Source organism: Perognathus longimembris, chromosome 27, assembly GCF_023159225.1.
Source record: "Perognathus longimembris pacificus isolate PPM17 chromosome 27, ASM2315922v1, whole genome shotgun sequence".
NCBI classification, from domain to species: Eukaryota; Metazoa; Chordata; class Mammalia; order Rodentia; family Heteromyidae; genus Perognathus; species Perognathus longimembris.
The window spans coordinates 6,917,858-6,944,636 of NC_063187.1; the positions used below are offsets into that span (position 1 = coordinate 6,917,858).

At 42.9% G+C, this 26,779-nt stretch overlaps 2 protein-coding genes across 2 annotated transcripts in view; one reads left to right on the forward strand and one right to left on the reverse strand.

Moving 5' to 3' along the window:
- LOC125342816 (vomeronasal type-2 receptor 116-like) overlaps window positions 1–2,139 on the forward strand; it is a 39,800-nt gene extending 37,661 nt beyond the window's left edge. Inside the window, exons 8-9 of the mRNA XM_048335122.1 lie at window positions 194–317; window positions 1,217–2,139. Of these exons, the coding sequence (XP_048191079.1) occupies window positions 194–317; window positions 1,217–2,139 (1,047 nt within the window). The remainder of the gene's footprint in view (window positions 1–193; window positions 318–1,216) is intronic.
- A 16,954-nt stretch (window positions 2,140–19,093) lies between these two features.
- Window positions 19,094–26,512, reverse strand: LOC125342817 (vomeronasal type-2 receptor 116-like). The gene is made up of 5 exons (XM_048335123.1): window positions 25,808–26,512; window positions 24,752–24,946; window positions 23,773–23,896; window positions 22,004–22,873; window positions 19,094–19,146 (listed from the first exon to the last, which is right to left on the reverse strand). Exons 1-5 carry the CDS (start codon window positions 26,510–26,512, stop codon window positions 19,094–19,096), a joined length of 1,947 nt encoding a protein of 648 aa, XP_048191080.1.
- Window positions 26,513–26,779: the final 267 nt, after the last annotated feature.

Consider the following 26,779-nt stretch of genomic DNA (forward strand, 5'->3'; position numbering starts at 1 on the left):
GCTGGATTCAATTCACTGACTGGATTTATGTGTATTGATATGCTATTGTAAGTAATTTGAACGACTTTCACTCCTTAGAGTAGTATATCAATACACATAAATCCAGTCAGTGAATTAGTCGTTCAAATAAGGAAACTTTGGGAATGTTAGGAAAAGCCTAACCAGATTCTGACACATATCTTATGTTCCTCAGCCTTTTCTCTCTGTCTGCAGTGAGAGTTGTGGTCCTGGATTCAGGAAATCGCTTCAGGAGGGAAAGGCTGCCTGTTGCTTTGATTGTACCCCTTGCACAGAGAATGAGATGGCGAATGGGACAGGCAAGTTCACAGCAGATGGAAAAATACAGGTTCTCTCCTAGTGCCACACAAACCATGAATAGGACTACGAATGTCATGTATTTAAATTGCAGTCAAAGTCTTCCTTCATTCACTTAGTAGTTGAATTACAACAATGGATGATACTGCTTCTTGAAAAGAAAAAAGACATCATGGGCTCTGAATTGAGTATAGGATTAACTTTTTCTAGTATAATGTATGTACGTTTATTTAAATACTGTGGAATGTTAGCATATCTTCTATCATATAGAATACAAAATCCTGTTAATAATAAGGTCTCCATGTTGTGCAATTTGTTCTTACATTATACAGAAAACACATATCTTTATTTCCTAGTTGTCCAGAACTGTTATTAAAGCAGAGAAAATTCTCTTGTTTGGTTCAACTCTTCTGCCTGGCCTGAGTGTAATGCTTCAAACAATAATTATGATCTCTGTACTATAGTTCTTTACAGGTGAGTAGGAAAAGCAAATATCACAATTACAAGGAAGGACCATAGTGCTGCTATGTATATGAAGCAGAGACAGAAAAAAATCAACATCTTTTAGTCTTCATTTTAAATAAGGATATTGAATTCTGTCCAAAATGGTTGAAAAATAGTATGAAGGAATGAAGAGATGTGTAAAATTATTGTTAGGACATTAGGAATGGCAGAGAAGAAGATGAATGATTTTCATAGTAATAGTTCCAACTAGAATTTAGAGCCAAGTGTATGAACAAAATGAAACTATAAAAATCATACAAAATTAGCCTAGCAATACATGGTCATTTGAAGTTGATTCTAGTAATTATCAATATGTCAGAATTTTCTCTAGATAGGTATCTCCTAATTTCATTTTAAGCACTGGAAAGGAACTAATGGATTTTGTCTTCCTCACCAGACATGGAGCAGTGTGTGAGGTGTCCAGATCACCAGTATGCCAACACACAGAGAAACCAGTGCCTCCTAAGAGCTGCAAGCTTCCTGGCATATGGGGAGCCCTTAGGGATGGCTTTGGCCTGCATGGCTCTTGGATTATCGACACTCACAGCAGCTGTTCTTGGGGTCTTTGTGAAACATCACAACACGTCCATTGTCAAGGCAAATAACCAGTCTCTCAGCTACATCCTGCTCCTCTCCCTCATCTTCTGTTTCCTCTGTTCCTTGCTATTTATTGGTCGTCCCAACACAGTCACCTGCATTCTACAGCAAACCACATTTGGAGTTGCATTCACTGTCACTGTTTCTGCTATTTTGGCCAAAACTGTAACTGTGGTTCTGGCCTTCAAGGTCACTTCTCCAGGGAGAAGGATGAGGAGGCTGCTGATGTCAGGGGCTCCTAACTTCATCATTCCCATCTGCACCCTGATCCAGGTGACTCTCTGTGGTATCTGGCTGGGAACCTCTCCTCCATTTATTGACACAGACACACACTCTGAACATGGCCACCTTATCATCCTGTGTAACAAGGGATCCTTCACTGCCTTCTACTGTGTCTTGGGATACCTGGGCTCCCTGGCCCTGGCCAGCTTCACTGTGGCTTTCCTGGCCAGGAACCTGCCTGACACCTTCAATGAAGCCAAGTTCCTGACCTTCAGCATGCTAGTGTTCTGCAGTGTGTGGCTCACCTTCCTGCCTGTCTACCACAGTGCCAAGGGCAAAGTCATGGTGGCTGTGGAGGTCTTCTCCATCTTGGCCTCCAGTATAGGGCTCCTGGGCTGCATCTTTTTCCCCAAGTGCTACATCATTTTGATAAGGCCTGATAAAAATTGTGCACATGGCTTTAGGAACAGAAAAGTACCTATGCATATTAAGCCCTCCTAATTATAAACTTACATATCTATTCAAGCGGGTTTCTTTTGCCATTAGATATTAATTTACATCATTGAAATCATTTCAATACATAAGCTGCTTTTACTCTTTTTTCTAGTAATGGCACAGTCAGAAGTTGTAGCTAGCGATAGGTCAATTTGAATTTCATTTCATATATTTTTGTTTTTTCCTTTTGCTAAGCACGTTGTTCCAGTTTTCTGATGTTTCAGAGATATTTGAAGAAAAACAAAGTATATCAGCCTTTGGCACACTTTCACTTGTCAAATCATTGATGATCGGGTGGCTGACTGAGAATCGAGGACCATGGTTCAAAGCCAGCCCCAACAGGAAAAGTCTCTAAGAATCCATTTCCAATAAAACCCAACCAAAAAGATTGGAAGTGGAGCTCCGTTTCAAGAGATAGAACACAAGCCTTAAGCATAATTGCTTAATGATAATGCACAGGCCTTGTGTTCCAGCCCCAGGAGAGGCACACACACACACACACACACACACACACACACACACAAACACACACACACACACACACAGAATACCAGGACTTGTGTTGTAGGGGAGAGGAAAGTGGTCAATGGGAATCAGGGTAAATGAATGGACAGAGGGAAGGTGGACAAAAGGATTCCTAATATTTGATGCCTATATGTGAAAAGGAAACTAGCACACATGAGAGGGTAGGTTGGAAGAGATGGGGGAGAAAGATGGAATTGGCAACATGGATCAAGACACCTTGCACTCACAAGGTGACATAGTGAATTGCAGCCTTTCTCTAGATATGTGTGTGTGTGTGTGTGTGTGTGTGTGTGTGTGTGTGTGTGTTCCAGTTCTGAGGCTGGCACTCTGGGCCTGAGTGATGTCCCCGAGCCTCTCTTGTTCAAGCCTAGGTCTCTACCACTTGAGCAATAGCACCACTTCCAGCTTTGTCTGAGTAGAACGTTTCTTCCTGGGCTGGCTTTGAACTTGATCTTCGATGTTAGTTTCCTGAGTAGCTAGGAAGACGACTGTGAGCTAATCATCCCCAACATTATTTTAAATGTAGTATGGCAAGATCCCCCTCCCTCCCAGGACCACCACCCTTGCCTTTCTCTGGTCAGCTGGGTGGTTTGAGATTGCCTTCCTTATGAGCCTGATTCATGAGGGCAAAGCCCTGAGCCAGAACTCCCTGTGCCGCCCCCCTCTGTACCTTATCCCTACTCAGCAACACAGATTTGGGGTACAGAAAAAGCCATATGTTAAGTCAACTGGACTACACTTGATACACAAAGAAAATTCAAGGAGCAGAGATTCCTTTCTCAGGTCAGTAGAACTCAACTGGGAAATTCTGGCATTGAGTGTTGTGTTGGGGACCTTCCTGAGATCATTTCATTTTCCTTTATCTCTGGTCCTGTGGACAAAAATGAAGCTGAAGGTAGTGTTGGGTGTTGTGGGGAAATTTGTTCTGCAATCTGACAGGACCTGCTTGGTACCCATAATCTCTCTCTCAAATCTGCACCGAGAACCCCGGCATCTAGCTTGGTTTTATTTTCTAGATGCTTCACTTTAACAATTATTTTTCCTTTCTATATGTCCTTTTCCCATCTTTTTCAACATGAATCAGGGTTTCATCATGATTTTCCTTTTTATCATGATAGTCCAAAATTTGCTGCACCTTAAAATTTGGCCCAGCTTAATAAGGGTAAACCACCATGGTGTCAGGGTTTTATCAGAAAATCCAAAAGTGCCATGATGAACGGGAACAGATATTTATTGCAGAGATTTGCATAGTACGCAAGTAGGCTGGAGATGAGTGCACATCTCTATAGAAAGGCCATAGAGCCAAAGTGAAGTACCAGAGTAACTACATATTGTACTAAGACCCCATTCTGTACCTGACTGACCTTACTATAAGCCCAACCCCCACCCCTCATTCCCCAGTAAAGACCATAAAATGCCCTGCACAGAGAGTTCACAGAGAAACCATAAACAACAATAGGATTGACCGCCAGAGAAGTAAAACAAGTTTTGGAGTTATTCCAGAACTTCCCCACCCAGGTGTGGTTTGCAGTATCTAAATAAAAGATGCTGTGATGTATGCTAATTCCCTGCCTTCCCCAAAGAATGTATAGAAAAGTTGGAAGCCCTAGGCTCAGGGCCTCTTAGCGTCATCAGTTTACTGAGTGTGTGGAGGACTGTGCTACCCAGAAATATAAGCCCTTTTTGCTGCTTGCATTGGTCTCTGGTGGTCTTTTGGGGGATCCACATCTGATCATTTTAGTGGGGGCTCGTACTGGATACCCCCTAATCCCACACAGACACCCTACCACGGGTTCATGACAATCCGGCCAGTAAATTGAGTGAGGCATTGCCGATGTGTATGTGTGCTGTGGCCCTGCAGGATGTGTGTGTGAAGTTAGCAAAAGAGCCATGGTGGAGGCGCTATAGGGCTGCCAACGGGATCTGTGGGAGTCGACCCCAGACCCCCATGTGGGTAAATTGTTCCTCGGTACAGACATTTTGGAGACAGACAATTTTGTGGATCCATGTGTAGTGTGTTCCTCCGTGCATAGTCTGTTAGCTCATTTTGAACAATTTGCCAAGCACTGCGACTTCAATAAATTGTTCCTCGGTACAGGCATTTTTGGAGACAGGCATTTTTTGGAGATATCTGTGCGTAATCTGTTCCGTGCATAGCCTGTTAGCTGCACTTCGAACAATTTGCTACTGCACTGCGATTTGGGTTTTTGTCAAGTGCTTTGTATGTGGGTGTAAACATGTTAAAGAGTATGATATATATTTCAGTGATTTTAAGTTTAAATTCACATAGTCATCAAGTTTGGGCATTACCAAATGTTTTAAAGGATTATTGTAGTGTTTGAAAAAGGAACTACTGTTTGAAAAAAATGGTTGTTTAATTTAAAAAACATCAAGGGTAAGGGTCAGAAATTTTTATGCAAAGGTTTATCACTGTAAAATAAGTTTTTTGGGTTTCTAAATCAGAGACCGATAGAACAAGGCAGGAAAAACCTAGGATGGGCCTGTGTGCCTATCCACAGGAGTGAGGGGTGATCTGGAAAAAGTGCAGCTCAATCTTGAGCCGCAGACCTCCCTAACCCCATCTTTTGTCTTTTCTCTTTTTTCTCTTGTCTTGTATTTTTCTTTTTCTTTTTCTTTTTCTTTAATCCTTGCCCCCTCAATCAGCATTCTCTTTCGCTGCCAGCTGGCCCCGGCACTGAATAAAGAGTCCCACTAAAGGAAATAAGTATACTGTGTATTCAAAGTGACTAAACGAACATTGCCTATACACCAGAAAGTGAGATGTGAGGACCGGGATTCAAAGGAAGCCCAGGCAAGAAAGTCCATGAGACTCGTGTCTCTGGTGGCAGATCAGAGCCTGCCTGACTTCCAGCAGCCTTTCTCCTGAGTTCAGTTCTGCAGGAAGTCCCTCCATCATCCTGGGCAGTATGGCGGATGAGCAGAAAGATTTCGGTTGCTCTCATGAGATGTCTCTGGCTCTTAATTTTGAAATTCTGACCCACCCCAGCTTTTCTTATTAGATTCCCTTTATAGATGAGAAAAATAAAGTTCAGAAAGCTTCATCATCCACAAAATGGGATGTGAGGCTTCATACCACTTTCTTATCCCTGTGTTCTGCCAACATAAGTTTAGCTCCTATACATCATGTTCACACAACACAACCCAGGAATTCATTCATTCAATTATATTATTCATTCAATAAAGGATTTCTATCTCCAAGAAGGCCAGATTGTTTATTCTATTTTTTTTATTGTTTGTTAATTTTTTACGTCACTCCTCCCCATTTCTCTCCCAGGCCCACAAATCGTACAGTTGGCTCTCACCATATAGTTTTGTACATATTGCTGTTTGTCTTTTTCTCCTTTGTCTCTCCATTTTGGTATTCCCTTTCCCTTCCATAGTTCAGTTACATGAATACACAATATTCAGGGTACTAAAATCAGTTACCCAGATAATAGGGATAAAACCAGGGAAAATAAAGACAAAACCAAGAAAGCGTGTAATTTCACATGTTATATAGAAAATAACAACAATGATAAGCCACATTCTTTCTGTTTTTCTTTCTTTGCTTCTTTGTGTGAGAGTACTTTGAAATGGAATCATGGCACAAGCACTGTTCCTCAGCTTTCTCAGTTCAAGGGTTTCCCTCTACCATGTGACTCAGAAACTCCACTTCCGGATTGTTTTCTGGTTAATTGGAGAATAGATGCTTTCATTCAAGTGGCCCAATCTAGCCAGGAGGCCCAGGAGGCTCTGCAGGCTGTCCATGAAGATGTGGTTTCCAGATAACCTGAAGAAGCTGAGCTTGAAGCACTGGCTCAGAGCTGGTAAGAAGTCTGAGACCTGAGCATCTGTGATTTTACATATCTCCAGCACCAAGGTCTCCAGGGTGCTGGCCACTTGCTCCAACTGGGTTCTCAGGAGTTCAGGACTGAAGCTTTTCATGGACAAATTCCTCAGGCACAGGTGCTGGAGCCACCTGGTGCAGAGACACCGGGACATCTATCTCGTTGATTTTTTCAAAGAACCAACTCTTTGTTTTGTTGATTCTTTGGATGGTTATTTTTTTGTCCCTAATTAATTTAATTCTGATTTGATTTTAATTATTTGCTTCCATCTATTCACTTGGGGTTTGGCTTGTTGTTGTCCTTAAACGATATTAAGGTGCTTCCTTAAATTATTGAGTTGCTGTTTCTCCAGTTTGTTGGTGTAGGCACTCAGAGATATAAATTTTCCTCTGAGTACTGCCTTTGCTGTGTCCCAAAGGAGCTGGTACTTTGTGTCCTCATCTTGGTTGAATTCCGTAACCATTTGAATTTCCGTTTTAATTTCCTCAATGACCCACTGATGGTTCAGCAATGTGTTGTTTAGTCTCAATAAATTGTAGGATTTTGTGCGGTGGGTGTTTGATTTGAGTTCTAATTTTATTCCATTGTGGTCTGAGAGAATGCAGGGAATGGTTTTGATATTTCTGAATTTGTACATATTTTCTTTGTGCCCTAAGATGTGATCTATTTTGGAGAATTTTCCATGTACTGCTGTGAAGAATGTGAAGTCTCTTGTTTCCGGGTGGAATATTCTATAGAGGTCGGTTAAGTCTAGTTGGTCTAGGCAATTGTTTAATTCTGTGGAGATATATTGTTTCAGTTTTTCCTTACAATGGAAGACTTTTATTTGGCCATTGGCTATGAATGAGAGTTTAGCTGGGTTCACTATTCTTGGTTGGTATTTATTTTTTATTTAGGGCTTGGCATACCTCATTCCAGGCTCTCCTTGCTTTCATGGTCTCTGCTGAGAAGTCTGGGGTAATTCTGATTGCTTTTCCTTTATATGTGATTGCTTTCTTCTCCCTAACAACTTTAAGGATTCTCTCCTTGGACTCTATTGATCCGGTTTTGGTCACAATGTATCTGTGGGATGTCCTATTCAGATCTGGTCTGTTTGGGGTTCTAAATGCTTCTTGTATCTGTATAGGCATATCCTTCTGGATATTAGGGAAGTTCTCCGCTAATATTCTTTTTTTTTTTTTTTTTTTGGCCAGTCCTGGGCCTTGGACTAATGACCTGAGCACTGTCCCTGGCTTCCTTTTGCTCAAGGTTAGCACTCTGCCACTTGAGCCACAGCGCCACTTCTGGCCATCTTCTGTATATGTGTGCTGGGGAATTGAACCCAGGGCCTCATGTATACGAGGCAAGCTCTCTAGCCACTAGGCCATATCCCCGGCCCCTCCACTAATATTCTGTTAAATAGGTTTCCTATTCCATTAACTTCTTTCTCGAGGTTTTCCTCAATACCTATTATCCTTAAATTGGGCTTCCTGATTGTGTCTTGTAGCTCCTGGAGTGATCTGTTTTGTCGATTGGATTGGTTTTGTATTGATTTTTGGCCTTTCCCATAGATTCTAGGGAATCTTCAGCTCCTGAGATTCAACCCTCTGCTGCATTTAGATGGGACTATAGGCTAGCTACTTGATTTCGAATCTCTTTTCCTTCTGACTGGTCTTTCCTGATGATATCCATGTCATCTCTTAGGTCTTGTATGGACTTCTTTTCTTCATTAGCTTCATTAATTTGGTTTGGAGTGCTGTCTCTCTAATCTGTTAGCTGGGTAGCTATCTTTTCATTTGACTCCTAAATTTCATTTATTTTTCTATTTGTCGAGGCCATGAAGTCGTCTATTACTTTATGGAAGACTTGCTGTATTGATTCAAGCTTTTCATTTATCATGTTTATCAGTAGACTTTGTAGAGCTTTTTGAGGGTTCTCTGCTATATCTTTGGTTGACTACCCTGCTTCCTGCTTGTTTTGAGTGGGAGATAAGACTCCATAGTTTGCCATCTGTCTTGTGTTTCTTCTGCCCATTAGGATTGGGAATGCCAATCTACAGGCACCTGTGAGCACCGTTTAAGACCCAAAGCAGCCCTTCCCAAGCACTGTTGTGTAAATCTTAGAAGTTCACAATTATATACAGATACCTTGTATACATGTCTATAAAATTAGATTTGGTGTTCCTGAAGAATACAATTTCAATATAACAACCAATCCTGAGCCCTGTATTCAGTAGTTACTTATTTACTGTTACAACCCTATGAGCAATTCTTGTTCTTATTTTAAGTTCTTTTAGGACTGGCTTTCTCTATGAACCCCTTTGATTCACTCAGATTAAGCAGGGATACCCTCTATCCAATAACCAGGAGTCAATAGAATCTGGAGGTCCTGGAAGTAAGTCAGGAGGGTCAGTTAGAGGTAGTAAAGAGAATAGAGTAAAATGTATGGGGGTTGATGGTTTTAGTTTAGTTTCTGTGGCGTGGAAATGTGGAGAAGAGTAGAATCAGTAGAAAGAACAAAGATGAAATGATAGACAATGGAGTTAGCAGAAAAGAGTGGAGGTGTTATTCATAGGAAAGTAATTTTTAAAGAAAGGGAATGCAGAGAGAAAAATAAAGAAAAAATACTGGAAACAGATGCACAAAACAGAGAAAAATTATTCAAAAAAGAAAACGAAAAAAAAAAACAGAAAAACGAACAATCACAAAATAAACTTGGTAAAACCAACAGGTGAAAATGGATAACAAAAAAAAAACAAACGAATTTCCCGAAGTGAAAAATATATATATAAAATGTTTGAGAAGAAAAACAAATAATGGAGACTTCCTTGTTTGGGCTGTCTTTCTACAGTCTCTGGTTTCCTTGCGATGGCCTGTAGTCTATTTTGCTGCTTGGCTGGCTTGACTTGCTTTCAGTTTGCAGGGGGTGAAGCTGCTCTGACCCTCCTTCCCTGTTAGTGAAATGCAGAGTCTCTGTGGTTCACACAGCTTGCAGTTGGTCTTTGGGTGTCCTCTGTAGATGGGGACGTGAGCAGTCTCAGGAACAATGGCTCCTCCGTCTGCTGTGGTGCTGCTGCCTTTAACACCTGGCTTTGAATAGGCTGTGGACTCAGCAGGGCGGGGCGCTTCTGGCCTTTTTTAACCTGCTCAGAGTTGCTTGCCTGGGGGAGGTTCCTCACTCTGGGGTGGGGTGGCCTCCTTGGCGGAGGTGGCTATGGAATTCAGCTCTGTTTCGGGCTGGGAATTAGGCTTCTTCTGTGACGGGACCGTTTAAGTGTCTCAGGAATTGTTTGTTTCCCTTTCTGGTGTTTCTGTACCGCTGGTATCTGCTCGCCACTTTTGCTTTAAATTTAGAAATTCTGGCAGGCAGGGTGGGGCACTTCTCACTAAGCCACAGCCCAGGACTAGCCTCCCGCCTGGGCAGTCGGCGTACTCTCGGACTAAGCTGTCTCTCACTGGTCGGTCCCTATTTCCCTTTTCAAAGATGGCTCCTTTGTCCTCGCTTTCCCCAGGCTGGCTTTAGTTCCAGTCTGTTTTGACCCTATGCCAGTGTCAAAGATGGCCCTTTGCTCTGGAAGTGAGGGAAGGGCTATTTCCCAGAAGCTGCTCTGTGGGCGTGAGTGAGAATGTCTTTCGTGGGGTACTCACACTTTCTCTGTGGTTTCGGCTCATTCATGCTCAGCCTGCCATCCGCGTGTGTCTGCCGCTTTCTGGAGGATTTCCCCCTGGTCTATGCTGTGTGCTTTAGCCGCATGGAGTCCAGATCACTGTGCTGGGCACTATGCCGGCACCAGCACTGACGTGTCGGTGGGATGCTGCCCAGAGCTCAAATCTGTGTTTTCAGACCAGCAAGGTCGATTTTTCCTTCCTAACCAGAATCCCTGTACTGTTATAACTTACTTTGGCTGTCTTTCTAGGAGGAAGAGTTTCTATGGGGTGGGAAAACTGCTATATCGGAGGGAGCTCAGCTAGGACTCTGCTGCTCCTCCGCTGTCTTCCCGGAAGTCCAAGTCTAATGCTCTACCACTTTAGCCACACAACAAATGGGGAAATGGTATGAGGGGAAATTCAACATCAAATAACTAATGACCTCCCATGAAATCCAAAGGAAGCCTTTCTACTTCTGCAACAAGCTGCGGGATGAGAATTCTCAGTAGTTGAAGCTGTAGTAGTTGATTATTGATCAAATGTGCCTTCAACATACAAACCACAGTCCATTTGCTCTTCCCTTATGTTTCTTCACTTTGTGCCCGCCTGGAACAGCAAAAATAAAATGATAAATCCAAAACAAAAAGCAAGAAAGAAATATTCATACTGGATTCCAATATCCCATGCATGTAATTCGACTCAGGAGGCTGAGATCTGAGGATCCCATTTGGAAGCCTGCCAGGTAGGAATGTGTGTCATAGTATTATCCCCAAGAATTTCCACACAAAAAAAATTCTAGTAGTCTTGAATTCCTAGGTACTGAAGAAGTCCGAGAACCATGGGTCACAATTCAAACCCAAACTAGGCCAAAAGTCTGTGAGATATTCTTGGATTTGATCATTAGTGTAAGTGGTAATGCACTAGCTTTGAGAAAAAGTGGCTTATGTACAGCTCCCAGGCCCTGAGTTCAAGTCCCCGTTCAGCACAAAATTAAAAGAAAGGAAGGAAAGAAGGGAGGAAGCTAGTCAAAAATTTCTGGAGGGAGGCAGGGACCGAGAGATATAGAGAAAGAAGGTGACAGAAAGCAAGCAAGGAAGGAAAGAACAAAAAATGGGAGGAAAGAAGCTATGAAGGAAGGTAGGAACAAGGGAAGGAACCAAGGAAGGGAGAAAGGGAGGGGGGAAAGGAAGGCAGAGAATGCCCACATTTCTTGGTGGAAGGTATAAATTGGGCTGGCTGCTCTCCTTTGGGTCCTCTGCAGGCTCAGGGTACTGGACCATCTGTGGAAATGCCTTGAGGAATGAGGCTATAAGCTTGGGACATCTTCCGTGTTCAGTATAATTTGTGTTTGAAGGACAAAACAAGGCCAGGTGGTGTCCCTGAGCATTGCTAGCCCTCTATCAACTGAACAACAGCACCATTTCTGGCTATTTGCTGGGTCACTGGAGATGAGTCTCAGGGACATTCAGAGCCAGGCTGGCTTTGAACTGGGTTCCTCAGATCTCGCCTCCTGAGGGGCTGGGTTTAATAGAGTGAGCCTTGAGGGCTGGCTCCCTGAGTTTTTGCTATTGCATTATTTTGATGATTGTTTTATGAGTATGAATCAGTTGTGCACAGTGGTGGGGTGCATTCTTTGTGATACAAACACTTAGTTTCCCGATTTGTAGTCATGTTTTCTTCAGTTCCCTATCAGGAGAAGCCATCGTTATCTAGAAAGATCTGAGATTCCACCCTGATTCAGGTTCTTATTTCCCAAGTACCTTGGATGAGCAACATCTTTGTTCTATGTTTGAGTGATCATCAAATATAATTTGTGAGGGCTGGGGATATAGCCTAGTGGCAAGAATGCCTGCCTCGGATACACAAGGCCCTAGGTTCGATTCCCCAGCACCACATATACAGAAAAACGGCCAGAAGCGGCGCTGTGGCTCAAGTGGCAGAGTGCTAGCCTTGAGCGGGAAGAAGCCAGGGACAGTGCTCAGGCCCTGAGTCCAAGGCCCAGGACGGGCCAAAAAAAATATATATATATATTATATATATATATATATATATATATATATATACTTTGTGAGCATTCATTAGTTTATTATCCTCTTAATTTTTTTTCATTTTGTACCAGTGTTTGAAGTCTCAAACACTTGCTTAGCCTATTCTCCTCAAGGAAAGTGCCCTACCGCATGGGCCACACCACTAATTGTGGTGAGGTTGGGGTCCCCTTGGTCCTTTTGGTGGATGAGATGTGGGGCAGCTGTGCAGGGCTCTCTGAACCCCAGCAGGGCCAGGCATTGCCTTCAGACTCTATGACTCTGCGGTTGTTCACTAATTTCTGGGTATATTAATCCCCCCCCCCGCCCTGCCCTCACTATGCCATCTCAACCAAAGAGCAGTTTATGATGGGATTTCTGAGCCACACACAGCACATGTTGGATGAGTGATGTATTTTCAGTTAATGCAAAAAGTGCTTGGAACTAAAATGTGATGGGATTAACGGCGTGACTCACACAGTCCTGCTTCTCAAGTGTTCTACCACTCGAGCCCAAACAGGAGTTCTGAGTTGTTCTTGACTTCATTAGATATGTGTCTGGATACTGGCAAAGAAATGGAGATTTCTGAGGGATCCAAATAAAGTTGAAAACAGAAACAAAAACAAAAATAAAAAGGACAGCCAGCCCGATGTAGAGCACCCACCAACTTATCTGTATTACTTTTACTCTGTCCCTACCTTCTTCCTTCCCACCTTCTTTCTCTCCCTCTCACCTCTCTCCCTCCCCCCTTCCTTCCCTCTCTTACTTTCTTCTTTACTTTGGGATAAAGAGTAACTTGCACTCAGAACCTGGTTGTTCTGTCTTAGTTGTTTATGTCAAAGCTAGTGGTCTACCTATGACTTTAGCCACCTGTAATTACCCATTGCTCCTTCCTTACATCTTTCCTTCCTTTTTTCCTTCCTTCCTTCCTTCCTTTTTCCTTTCATCCTTCCTTCCCTCCCTCTCTCCCTCCCTCCTTGCTCCCTTCCTTTCTTACTTTCCGTCCTTGCTTCCTATCTTTCTACTTTTCTTTCTTTTGGTAGACTGGGGAAGACATGAAGTAAAGGTGTCTATATGATGAAAGATTAGTGCCTGAATTCTCATGCCATTTTCTTCAAATCTGGACAACAACTGCATTACCTCTGGAGGAGTCTCATCTCAAAATGGGTGGGAGATGAAGAAATAGTTCCCTTGTTGTCATGGGAGGTCCATCCATATTTGATATTAATTCACATCCCCCTATATTTTCTTCAAAAAGTGGATCTGGGGGGCTGGGGATATAGCCTAGTGGCAAGAGTGCCTGCCTCGGATACACGAGGCCCTAGGTTCGATTCCCCAGCACCACATATACAGAAAACGGCCAGAAGCGGCGCTGTGGCTTAAGTGGCAGAGTGCTAGCCTTGAGCAAAAATAAGCCAGGGACAGTGCTCAGGACCTGAGTCCAAGGCCCAGGACTGGCCAAAAAAAAAAAAGTGAATCTGGGTATTCTTGTCTTTCAAAATGCATCATTGATGGGTTTGTTTGTTTGTCTGTTTGTGTGGCAGTTCTGGGCTTGGAACTCAGGGCTTGGGTGCCACGCATGAGCTTTTGTGAGCAATGACAGCACCCTTGGTTGATCGGAATCTAGTTGAGCTCAATCTTCATTTCAACAGGGAAAAAGAAAAAGAAAGAAAGAAAGAGAGAGGGAGAGAGAAAGAAAGAAAGAAAGAAAGAAATGAAGGAAGGAAGGAAGGAAGGAAGGAAGGAAGGAAGGAAGGAAGGAAGAAGGAAAGAAGAAGGAAAGAAAGAAAGGACAAAGAGAAAAGAAGGAGGGGAAGAGAAAAGGTGGGGGGGAGGGGCAGATGGAGGGAAAAAGGAGGAAAGATGGAAGGAAGAAATTCAGGCAGGAAGAAAAGAAAGAAGAAAGGTATGAAAGAAGTGAAGAAAGGAAGGAAAATATGGAGGCTGCCAAGCAGGAAAGGAACTAAATAGGAAGGAAAAGAAAGGATAAAACTGTAGAAAAGAAGGAACGGAATGAAAGGAGAGAAGAAAGGAAGGGAAGAGAAGAAAAAGGACAGAAAAGAAAAAGAGAAGAGACAGACAAAGAATGAAGGAAAAAGGAAAAGAAGAATGAAAAAGAAATGCATGTGGGGTATGGAAGGAATGAAGGAACAAAGAAATAAAGGAAAAGGATGCAGAGAAGAATGTCCAGTGGTCTCTGTGGATGCTGTGGAGCTGGGCTGGTGGCTCTCCTGGGATCCTTCCTGGCCTCAGGGCAGTGGAGCATCATGGGAATTCCTGGAGAGATTGAGGGATAGGAGTGGGAATTGTTTTTGCCCGGGTGTGGTTTACATTTCAAAGAATAGGAAACTCAGTTTGAATTAATCTGGAGAGTGACACCTGTCTGGGTTTGCTGGGTGTGCGTCAATGATCCCAACCAAAGCTGCTCTATGATTGGTTGACATGCACTTCTAAAGGCAGGGCTCAAGGGTACAAAGGGGGCCAGGGATCAGAGAACAGCAGCAGAGTCCCTCAGCCTGCAGTCAGTGCCTGGCCCTGCTGGGCTTCAGGGAACCCTGCACAGCGGACCCACATCTCATCCAGCAAGATGATCAAGAGCACCACACCTTTGCTCCAGCGTCTCGGCATGTAGAGTCTGCTGTGTCACCTGACCCTGGCCAGCTCTGCCCTAGATGATCTACCGGTGTTGCTTTTCCCTTCGCTGTTTATGGAGGCCTATACTCGGGGCCACAGAGAGGTGCTGAATGCCATGCTGCAGGCCTGGCCCTTCCCATCCCTTCCCCTTGGGTCCTGGAACAGTCAGTAGAAACAGAAACCTTCAAGGCTATCCTGGATGGGCTTGATTTGCTACTTAACACCAAAGAGCGGCCAAATCAGTGGAAATTACAACTGGTTGATCTGCAGGGTGAGCACCCAGGCATTTGGACGCTGGGGTACCCTGCCATGGCCCAAATCTCCTATCTAGGGTTCCCGCCTGGTGAGTTAAGAGCAAGTCCCTGGACAGGGATTGCTGAAGAGCAACCCTTGATGATCGCCATGGACCTGAGCATCCACTATAGCCCTAAGGACCATCTCCAAGCCTTCCTGCTCCAGTGGGCCTGGGAGAGGAGAGAACGAGTCCAGCTGTGCCCCAGGTTGGTGGAGATTCTGTAAGACTCCAGCTCTGAAACCCAGAAGGCTCTGCAAGTTGTGAATCTAGACTAGGTCGTGGAACTACTGGTGAGTAAATTCAGTCTCGAAGAAACCGTGCAAATCTTTGCTTCTTTTTGGAGCCAGATGAAGAACCTTCGCATCCTGAATTTCGACAGTACAAGTGACCACTTCGACACTTCCAGCTCCCCAAATTCCTCGTATTCATCCTCCCAGTTGGGTCATATCTGGGTCACCTGCAGCGTCTCCAAGGGCTGCATATGCAGGAAGTCCTATTCCTTGGTGGAAAGCTGCCCGCCATCTTCAGGAGACTGCCGCCATTGAAGACATGTCTTTGAGTTCGTGTAATCTGCAGGAAACTGACCTGAGGTTTCTGTCCTGGTGTCTCTGCACCAGGCAGCGCCAGCACCTGTGCCTGAGGAATTCGTCCATAAAAACCTTCAGTCCTGAACTCCTGAGAGCCCTGCTGGAGCAACTGGCCGGCACCATGGAGACCCTGGTGCTGGAGAAATGTGAAACCACAGATGCTCAGGTCTCAGCCTTCTTACCAGCCCTAAGCCAGTGCTCCAAGCTCAGCTTCTTCAGGTTCTGTGGAAACCACGTCTTCATGGACACCCTGCAGAGCCTCCTGGGCCTCATGGCTAGGTTGGGCCACTTGAATGAAAGCATCTATTCTCCCTCTGTGGAGAGCTATGGACCCACAGGGAACTTGGACCCTGACAGTTTCTTTCAGGTTCTGGCTGGGTTGGCCCAGGATTTGGGAGATGTGGTGACAACCCCTAATAAGATCCAGATCTGCCCAGGTTTCTGTCATTTGTGCAACTGTTTACTATACTACTTCCGGGGGGCAGATGGCTCCTGGGTGCTCAGAGATGAGGAGTTCCACAACCACGGGGCTCTGGCTGGGTAATAGACCCTATCTCTGTGTCTTTTCTTCTCAGGTATAGAATGTAATTGTGTGTGTCTGTGTGTGTGTGTTTGTGTGTGTGTATGTGTGTGTAATAAGAAGGCCTGTGAGCCTCATCTTTCCAGTTCTATTGTAGCTCTGGAACCCCAGGATCTTTTGTGCCCTTTGCAGGTCCTGCATCCGGTGCAAACCGCATCACAAGTCTATAATGTATCCTCTCTGGGAAGAATTAGAACACAATCTTGTTTACTCAAATGTTTGTAGTCAAACCTCCAAATCCAGCAACAGCCCACTGATGGCCTACAGTTCATTGTTTCCATTCATCATTTCATTTCAAAAAGAAAGAGCAAAAACAATAAATAGAAAGATGTCTTTTCTCACAACTGTACAATATAAGGAATGTTCCTGCCTGGAATCTTAGCTACTCAACAGATTAAAGATGTGAGGATCATGGTTCAAAATCAGCCGAGTTTTGAAAGTCTATGAGATTCTCATCTGAACTGAACCACCACAAAACTAGAAGTGGAACTGTGGGTCAACATGGTAGAGCACTAGCCTTGAGCAAAAGAGCTTAGGGACAGCGCTCTAGCTCTGAATACAATCTGGGAACCACCAAGAAAAATAAAGAAAGGAAATTGTCATTCAGACCAAGGCTGCTTCTTCACACTTGTAATTATAACTACTCTGGAGGCTGAGATCTGAGGATCACAGTTAGAGGCAAGCCTCAGTGAAAACATCTGAGATTTTGATCTCCAATTAACCAGAAAACAACCCGGAAGTGGAGTTTCTGAGTCACTTGGTAGAGGGCCACCCTTGAAATGAGAAAACTGAGTAACAGTGCTTGGGCCATGATTGCATTTCAAAGTACTCTCAAACAAAGAAGCAAAAAAAGAAAAACAGAAAGAATGTGGCTTATCATTGTTATTTTCTATATGCCATGTGAAATTACGCACTTTTTTGGTTTTGTCTTTATTTCCCCTGGTTTTACCCCTGTTATCTTGGTAACTGATTTTAGTACCCTGAATAATGTATATTCATGTAACTGACTATGGAAGGGAAAGGGAATACCAAAATGGAGAGACAAAGGAGAAAAAGACAAATCTATGCAACAGCAATATGTACAAAACTATATGGTGAAAACTAACTGTACACTTTGTGGGCTGCGGAGAGAAATGGGGAGGAGTGACGTAAAAATTAAAAAACAGTAAAGAAAGATAAGAATAAATAATCTGGCCTTCTTGGAGATGGAAATCCTTTATTTAATGAATAAAATAATTGAATTTACGAATTCCTGGATTGTGTTGTGTGAAGATGATTTATAGGAGCTAAACTTATGTCGCCAAAACACATGGATAAGAAAGTGGTATGAAGCCTTACATCCCATTTTGTGGATGATGAAGCTTTCTGAACTTTAGTTTTCTCATCTATAAAGGGATTCTAATAAGAAAAGCTGAGGCGGTTCAGGGGGGTCCAAATTTCAAAATCAAGAGCCAGAGACATCCCATGAGAGCAACCGAACTCTTTGTGCTCCTCAGCCATACTGCCCAGAATGATGGAAGGACTTCCTGTAGAACTGAACTCAGGAGAAAGGCTGCTGGAGGTCAGGAAGGCTCTGATCGCCCGCTAGAGACACGAGTCTCATGGACTTTCCTGCCTGGGCTTCCTTTGAATCCCGGTCCTCACATCTCACTTTCTGGCGTATAGGCAATGTTCGTTTAGTCACTTCGAATGCACAGTATACATTTTTCCTTTAGTGGGACTGTATGTTCAATGAAGGGGCCAGCTGGCAGCGAAAGGGAATCCTGATTGAGGGGGCAAGGATTAAAGAAAAAGAAAAATACAAGACAAAAGACAAAAGACAAAAGATGGGGTTAGAGAGGTCTGCAGCTCAAGATTGAGATGCACTTTTGCCAGATCACCCATCACTCCTGTGGATAGGCACACAGGCCCATCCTAGGTTTTTCCTGTCCTTTCCTATTGGTCTCTGATTAAGAAACCCAAGCAAATTTTTAACAGAGATAAACCTTTTCATTCAAATTTCTGACAATTAGTCCTGATTTTTTTTAATTAAAGAAACATTTTTAACTATAGTTCCTCTTTCAAACAATGCAATAATGCTTTAAAACATTTGGTAACATCCAAACTTATTGCCCATGTGAATTTAAACTTAAAATCACTGAATTTTATATCATACTCTTTTACATGTTTACACTCACACATGCACACACATACACATTCAAAAGATCTTAAAGCACACAAAATAAATATTGGCCATACATTTTCCAGTGGCAAGAGTTATTTTGGCCCATCTTACTCCTGCAACACCCAAATTTTAAGACAAATCTTTTAACAAATGATTTTAGCATTCTCCAGCCTCATTTTTCAGGGCTTGATAGTTTTAACAAAACATTTTATCACACCAAATAATTTTCTGCTGAAGAACACTGGGTGAGGGTCCCCCAGAGTTCTTTTTGCGGACACTCACACTCTGATTTTGAGCTGTCTCCTGTACATCTTTCCAATGAACTAAACATAAATCCAGGGAGCTAAGGGAGTCTGTCCCATTTTGTCCCTCACAGTCAGGAGATACAGAAAACAGAGAAGAACAGTCCAGACCAGTCCTGTAACAATACAGGCAATTTTTCCTTTTCTGCAACACAATCTTTTCTAGTATCTAATTGCATTTACTTTTACTTTCCTAATTCACCCCCAGACCTAGGCTCCTCAGTACTCAATCGCATCCTAGGCCCTTTTGCTTTCAATTTCACTTTCTGTTTTACATCAAAGTCCAATTAACCACACCATTCAGATTACTCAGAGAATTTTACAAAAGTCAGACAAACATACAGAAATGACAAGAGTAAAAGCAGTTTGACAAATCTAGAGAAGCAGCACGGCTAAGAAAAGGAAAGGAGGAGAATTCCGCTGGGGATCTACAGAGAAAGAGAAGGAGTCACTCCTGGAAGTCTTCTGTTTGCCGTGTTCTCAGTTCAGGTTGATACCTAGGAGGAATTTGTCCTGCCAGTGTGGAGGAGGTTAGACAACACTCACACACACACACCACATACAAAGCACTTGACATAAACCCAAATCGCAATGCAGTAGCAAATTGTTCGACGTGCAGGTAACAGGCTATGCACGGAACAGATTATGCACAGATTTCTCCAAAAAATGCCTGTCTCCAAAAATGCCTGTACCGAGGAACAATTTATTGAAGTCGCAGCGCGTGGCAAATTGTTCAAAACGAGCTAACAGACTATGCATGGAGGAACACACTACACATGGATCCACAAAATTGTCTGTCTCCAAAATGTCTGTACCGAGGAGCAATTTACCTACATGGGGGTCTGGGGTTGACTCCCACAGATCCCGTAGGCAGCCCTATAGCGCGTAAACCAAGGCTCTTTTGCCAACCTCACACACACACACACACACACACACACACACACACACACACACACACACACATCCTGCAGGGCCACAGCACACATACACATCGGCAATGCCTCACTCATCTTACCAGCCAGATGGTCAAGAACCCAGGGTCGAGTGTCTGTGTTGGATTAGGGGGTATCCAGTACGAGCCCCCACTGAAATGATCAGATGTGGATCCCCCAAAAGACCACCAGAGACCAATGCAAGCAGCAAAAAGGGCTTTTATTTCTGGCTAGCTCCGTCTTCCATACACTCAGTAAACTGATGATGGTAAGAGGCCCTGAGCCTAGGGCTTCCAGCTGTTTTATACATTCTTTGGGGAAGGCAGGGAATTAACATACATCATAGCATCTTTTATTTACATACTGGAAACCACACCTGGGTGGGGGAGTTCTGGAATAACTCCAAAACTTGTTTTTCTTCTCTGGTTGTCAATCCTATTGCTGTTTATGTTTCTCTGTGAACTCTCTGTCCCAGGGCATTTTATGGTCTTTACTGAGAAAGGAGGGGTGGGGGTTGGGTTTATAGTAAGGTCAATCAGGTACAGAATGGGGACTTAGCACAATACGGAGTTACTCTGGTCCGGCTATACAGCCTTTCTATCGACCTGTGCACTGATCTCCAGCCTACTTGTGTACTATGCAAATCTCTGCAATAAATATCTGTTCCCGGTTATCATGGCACTTTTGGATTTCCTGATAAAACCCTGACTGGTGGTTCACCCTTATTAAGCTGGGCCAAATTTTAAGGTGCAACAAATTTTGGACTATCATGCTAAAAAGGAAAAATCATGATGAAACCCTCATTCGAGTTGAAAGAGATGGGAAAGGAGTTACAGAAAGCAAAAAAAATTGTGAAAGTGAAGCATCTAGAAAATAAAAACATGCCAGATGCAGGGGTTCTCAATGCAGATTTGAGAGAGAGATTATGGGTACCAAGCAGGTCCTATCAGATTGCAGAACAAATTTCCCCACAACACCCAACACTACCTTCAGCTTCATTTTTGTCCCAAGTTCCATAGATAAAGGAAAATGAAATGATCTCAGGAAGGTCCCAACACAACACTAAATGCCAGAATTTCCCAGTTGAGTTCTACTGACTTGAGAAAGGAATCTCAACTCCTGTACATTTTCTATATGTATCAAGTGTAGTCCAGTCAACTTAACATATGGCTTTTTTGGTGCCCCAAATCTGTGTTGCTGAGGAGGGATAGGGTACAGAGGGATGCGGCACAGGGAGTTCTGGCTCAGGGCTTTACCCTCATGAATCAGGCTCATAAGGAAGGCAATCTCAAAAAACCCAGCTGACCAGACATAGGCAAAGGTGGTGGTCCTGGTAGGGAGGGGGATCTTGCCATACTACATTGAAAAAAAAATGTTGAGCACGAGTAGTTCACAGTTGTCTTCCTAGCTACTCAGGAAGCTAACATCGAAGATCAAGTTCAAAACCAGTCCAGGCAGAAACGTTCTACTCAGACAAAGCTGGAAGTGGTGCTATTGTTCAAGTCGTAGAGACATAGGCTTGAACAAGAGAAGCGCAGGGACATCACTCAGGTCCAGAGTGCCAGCCTCAGAACTGGAACACACACACACACACACACACACACACACACACACACACACACACACATCTAGAGAAATCCTGCAATTCACTATGTCACCTTGTGAGTGCAAGGTGTCTTGATCCATGACACCACTTCCATCTTTCTCCAACCTCTCTCCCTCCAACCCTCTCATGTGTGCTAGTTTCATTTCCACATTTAGGCATCGAATATTAGGAATTCATTTCTCCACCTTCCCTCTGTCCATTCATTTACCCTGTTTCCCCTTGACCTCTTTCCTCTCCCCCACACCACAAGTCCTGGTATTCTGTGCGTGTGTGTGTGTGTGTGTGTGTGTGTGTGTGTGTGTGTGTGTGTGTGTGCCTGTCCTGGGGCTAGAACACAAGGCCTGTGCATTATGATTAAGCAATTATGATTAAGACTAGTGGTCTACCACTTGAGACACAGCTCCACTTCCAGATTTTTGGTGGGGGTTTATTGGACATGGATTCTCAGAGTCTTTTCTTTCTGGGACTGGCTTTGAACCAGGGTCCTCAATTCTCATTCACCCACCCGATCATCAAGGACTTGATGAGTGACATTGTGCCAGAGGCTGATATACTTTTTTTTTCTTCAAATATCTCTGAAACATCAGAAAACTGGAACAACGTGCTTAGTAAAAAGAAAGAACAAAAATATATGAAATGAAATTCAAATTGACCTGTCGGTAGCTACAACTTCTGACTGTGCCATTACTTCTTCTTAGGAGGGATTAATTTGTCCAGGGAATTTTCTTTCCCTAAAGCCATGCACACAATTTTTATCAGGCCTTATCAAGATGATGTAGCACTTAGGGACAAAGATGCAACCCAGGAGCCCTGTACCGGAGGCCAAGATGGAGAAGACCTCCACAGCCACCATGACCTTGCCCTTGGCACTGTGGTAGACAGGCAGGAAGGTGAGCCACACACTGCAGAACACCAGCATGCTGAAGGTCAGGAACTTGGCTTCATTGAAGGTGTCAGGCAGGTTCCTGGCCAGGAAAGCCACAGTGAAGCTGGCCAGGGCCAGGGAGCCCAGGTATCCCAAGACACAGTAAAAGGCAATGAAGGACCCCTTGTTACACAAGAGGATGAGGTGGCCATGTTCAGAGTGTGTGTCTGTGTCAATAAAAGGAGGAGAGGTTCCCAGCCAGATCCCACAGAGAGTCACCTGGATCACGGTGCAGATGGGAATGATGAAGTTAGGAGCCCCTGACACCAGCAGCCACCTCATCCTTCTCCCTGGAGTAGTGACCTTGAAGGCCAGAACCACAGTTACAGTTTTGGCCAAAACAGCAGAAACAGCGACAGTGAATGCAACTCCAAATGTCGTTTGCTGTAGAATGCAGGTGACTGTGTTGGGATGGCCAATAAAGAGCAAGGAACAGAGGAAACAGAAGATGAGGGAGAGGAGCAGGATGTAGCTGAGAGCCTGGTTATTCGCCTTGACAATGGGGGTGTTGTGATGTTTCACAAAGACCCCAAGGACAGTTGCTGTGAGTGTCGATAAACCAAGAGCCACGCAGGCCAAGGCCATGCCCAAGGGCTCCCCATAAGCCAGGAAGCTTGCAGCTCTTGGGAGGCACTGGTTTCTCTGTGTGTTGGCATACTGGTGATCCAGACACTTCACACACTGCTCCATGTCTGGTGAGGAAGACAAAAACCCATTAGTTCCTTTCCAGGGCTTAAAATGAAATTAGGAAATCCCTATCTAGAAAATAATTCTGACATATTGATAATTACTAGCATCAACTTCATATGACCAAGTATTACTAGGCTTGTTTAGTATGATTTTTATAATTTCATTATGTTCCTACACTTGGCTCTCAATTCTAGTTGGAAGTATTCCTATGAAAATCATTTATTTTCTTCTCTGCCATTCCTAATATCCTAACAATAATTTTAGACATCTCCTCTTTCTTACATACTATTTTTCAGCCATTTTGGACACAACTCAATATCCTTATTTAAAATGAAGACTAAAAGATGTTGAATTTTTTCTGTCTCTGCTTCATATAGATAGGAGCACTGTGGTCCTTCCTTTTAATTGTGATATTTGGTTTTCCTACTCACCTGTAAAGAACTAGAGTACAGAGATTATAATTATTCTTTGAAGCTTTACAGTCAGGCCATGCAGAAGAGTTGAACCAAACAAGAGAATTTTCTCTGCTTTAATAACAGTTCTGGACAACTAGGAAATAAATATCTGTGTTTTCTGTATAATTTAAAAAAACTGCAAAACATGGAAACCTTATTATTAACAGGATTTTGTATTCTATATGATAGAAAATATGCTAACATTACTCAGTATTTAAATAAACATACATACATTATACTAGAAAAAGTTAATCCTATATTCAATCCAGAGCCCATGATGTCTTTTTTCTTTTCAAGAAGCAGTATCATCCATTGTTGTAATTCAACTACTTAGTTAATGATGGAAGACTTTGACTGCAATTCCAATACATGACATTCATAGTCCTTTTCATGGATTCTGGGGCACTAGGAGAGAACCTATATTTCTCCCTCTGTTGTGAACTTACCTGTCCCATTAGCCATCTCATTCTCTGAGCAAGGGGTACAATCAAAGCAACAGGCAGCCTTTCCCTCCTGAAGCGATTTCCTGAATCCAGGACCACAACTTTCACTGCAGACAGAAAGAACAGGCTGAGGAACATCAGATATGTGTCAGAATCTGTTTAGGCTTTTCCTAACATTCCCAAAGTTTCTTATTTGAACGACTAATTCACTGACTGGATTTATGTGTATTGATATACTACTCTAAGGAGTGAATAGTATATCAATACACATAAATCCAGTCAGTGAATTGAATCCTGCTATGGATTCCACGTCCTGTCACCACAAAAGCTTTATGTGCTACCTCATTCAATGATTCCTCTCATGGAAGAGATCTAAATAGCAGCTCAACTAATCATTAAATAAAATCACCAGAAAAGGGAACGAAATAAACCTTTCAAATACATAAAGCAATTCCTTTGGTACTTCATTGGTGTTAGAACCCTGCTAAGAAATATGCAATTTGTATTTTATGACAATATTCAAAATTCACATTTAGAAACACACTGAATTTTTCTTGGAGGGTGCTGATCCTGGACCTTGAACTCAGTGTCCAAGAAATGTCCTTGAGCTATTTTGTTTTCAAGATAAATGATCCGCTGCTTGATCTACAGCTCTAGCTTAGTTTTGAGGTGTTTTAGTGACATAGATTCTCACAGATTTTTTTTGCCTGCTGGGGCTCTAAAATGAACTATAATCTGAGATCTGAGGATGTCCACCTCCCAATTAGAGAGGATTAGAAGCATCAGCCAGCACCCAGGAGCTCTTTTGTGGTGGTTAAATGAAGATAAGAGTCTCACAGGTATTCCTGCTGGGCCTGAATTCAAACAATGACATTCAGAACTGAATAGCTATTTTTACAGGAGCCAGTGCTGGCATTCAATCACGTATACATTTGACTTACTTATATGCTCTTAAAATCATTACAATTAAATAACAACTCACCTCTGTAGTTTCTATGGCCCACTCTACCAAATCTTCAGATAAAGATAGTTGATGATCATGTAGAGCAAATGGAGAAAACTGTCCTATTTTCACCTTAAGATCAAGACCTTGTGGAAAATTCCAAGTGTTCACAATGTCATAATCTGCCTCCAATTTTCTCTGGTCATCTAAAATCACCTGGTCTCCAGCACGATTCTGTAATTGTGTGTTCTTCAGAAAAGTGTGCAGCTACAAGATATACATCATCTTATATTGAGTATATACCGGTGGTTAGAAAGAAAAGCTGAATTAAGAAAACGTCCCTAGTGGGTTGGGAGTCTACATTCAGACCTGCTGCATCAGTGATGAGCATGAGCCCAGGCTTGAGCTTGCAGTAAAGACTCTCATGTGATTACAAAAAAAAAAAAAGGAAAGAAATAGAAAAGCTCCTGAGTGTCTTTTATCTCTGATTCAGAAGTCAAGAAAAGCACAGACACCTGACAAAGCACTGCAGAAGAAAGTCTTTGGAGAAATAAGAATAATTTTTCTGAAAGCTGGTCACACAGCAAAGTGCTAGAAGGCCTCTTTTCAAGAGAAACCTATTTCATTTAAATAAGCATAAATGTAGCAATTCTCAGGTGGCTTGACTTTTCCACAACAACTAATTCTGTGGGTGTCAATAGTTATAGCTGGAGCTTGTTCAAGTTTTAATACCTAAAGGAGAAAGAATCTAGATTACTTATGAGAAATAGAAATACTTGTGCTCAGCAGGTCATCCTTAGAAACTCATAGGGAAAAGGTGATTATACTCTTTTCACACAATTACCTATGTGTATGTGGAAGTTCTTAGTTACTAGAAGAAAGAATAGAAGCATGGAATTGATTTCTTTCTTGCTACTGGCCTGTTCTCCATAAGAGCACAGGAGCATATGTCTAGAAAACCTCACAGACATTTACAGAAATTTAATTTCTTTAGTGTGGGGAACATAACAAAAATATTGAATTTCATGTGGTAAGAAAGCCCTCTAGGAATTGAGTGTGCTTATTGTGCGTGCCATTCGAAATAGAAGGCCTTACCTGTGCAGGGGAAGGCACTGTCTCTATCCTGTTTTCTATTGTCTGTACTTCTGTTTGATGTAGCAGCATCTCATGGAGAGCCTGGGCCACAGCATAAACAGCATTGTATATATTGTAACTTTCTCCAGACATAGTCATGTCAAAAATGTGCCCAGGTAACCAATCCAAGGAGGCATCACGAGGACAGTTCTGCCATGTAACACAGTCAGACTCAGAATCTGAGCAATTGAAAGAGAGAAACCACAGCCGAGCAAGGAAAAAGTCTTCTGGGTATTTGGAAGGGTTCACTTCCTTGACAAAATCTGTGAATCCAGAAACATCTGGGTGATGGTGTGAAAAAGTTAGAAGGACATGGAATGAACCTCGCCTTAAAGATCTCCTCCTCATGGGGGACTCCCACTGTGAGTTCAGGATACAAACTTTACCTTTTATTAAATACTGCTCAATAACATCCATGAAATCTATTGCCTCGTCCTTACCAGCGTAAAAGATGAGGACATTTGCTGAAGATTTGTTAATCTGGTTATACAGTGCCATGCTTACAAATGTTAGGCCATAGTTTGGGAGTGCTAGCTCGAAGGCTACACAAACTCTGTTCTTGTCCATCTCTTCTTTCAGTAGAGGAAGAATCCACAAGCCATTCTCATCTAGAAAGGTTAACAGTCCCACCCAGTTCCATCTGAAGTAAACCAGTAAGGAGACCATGGCAGTGGCTATTGACGTGTCCTTTGAGGCCATCTGATAGAGACCAGGGAACTTCCTGTGGTCATTCAGGGCCTGATCAAAAGGCCCAATGGTGAGCTAAATGGAATGAAAATTGGATGCTCCATGAATGAGAAGATTTCTATCCATCACAATCTCAGCTTGATATATAATAAATAACCTGTCGAACTACATGACAGGATTATCTTTTACTTATTGAAATAACATTAAAAATTTTAATATTTGGGGCTGGGAATATGGCCTAGTGGC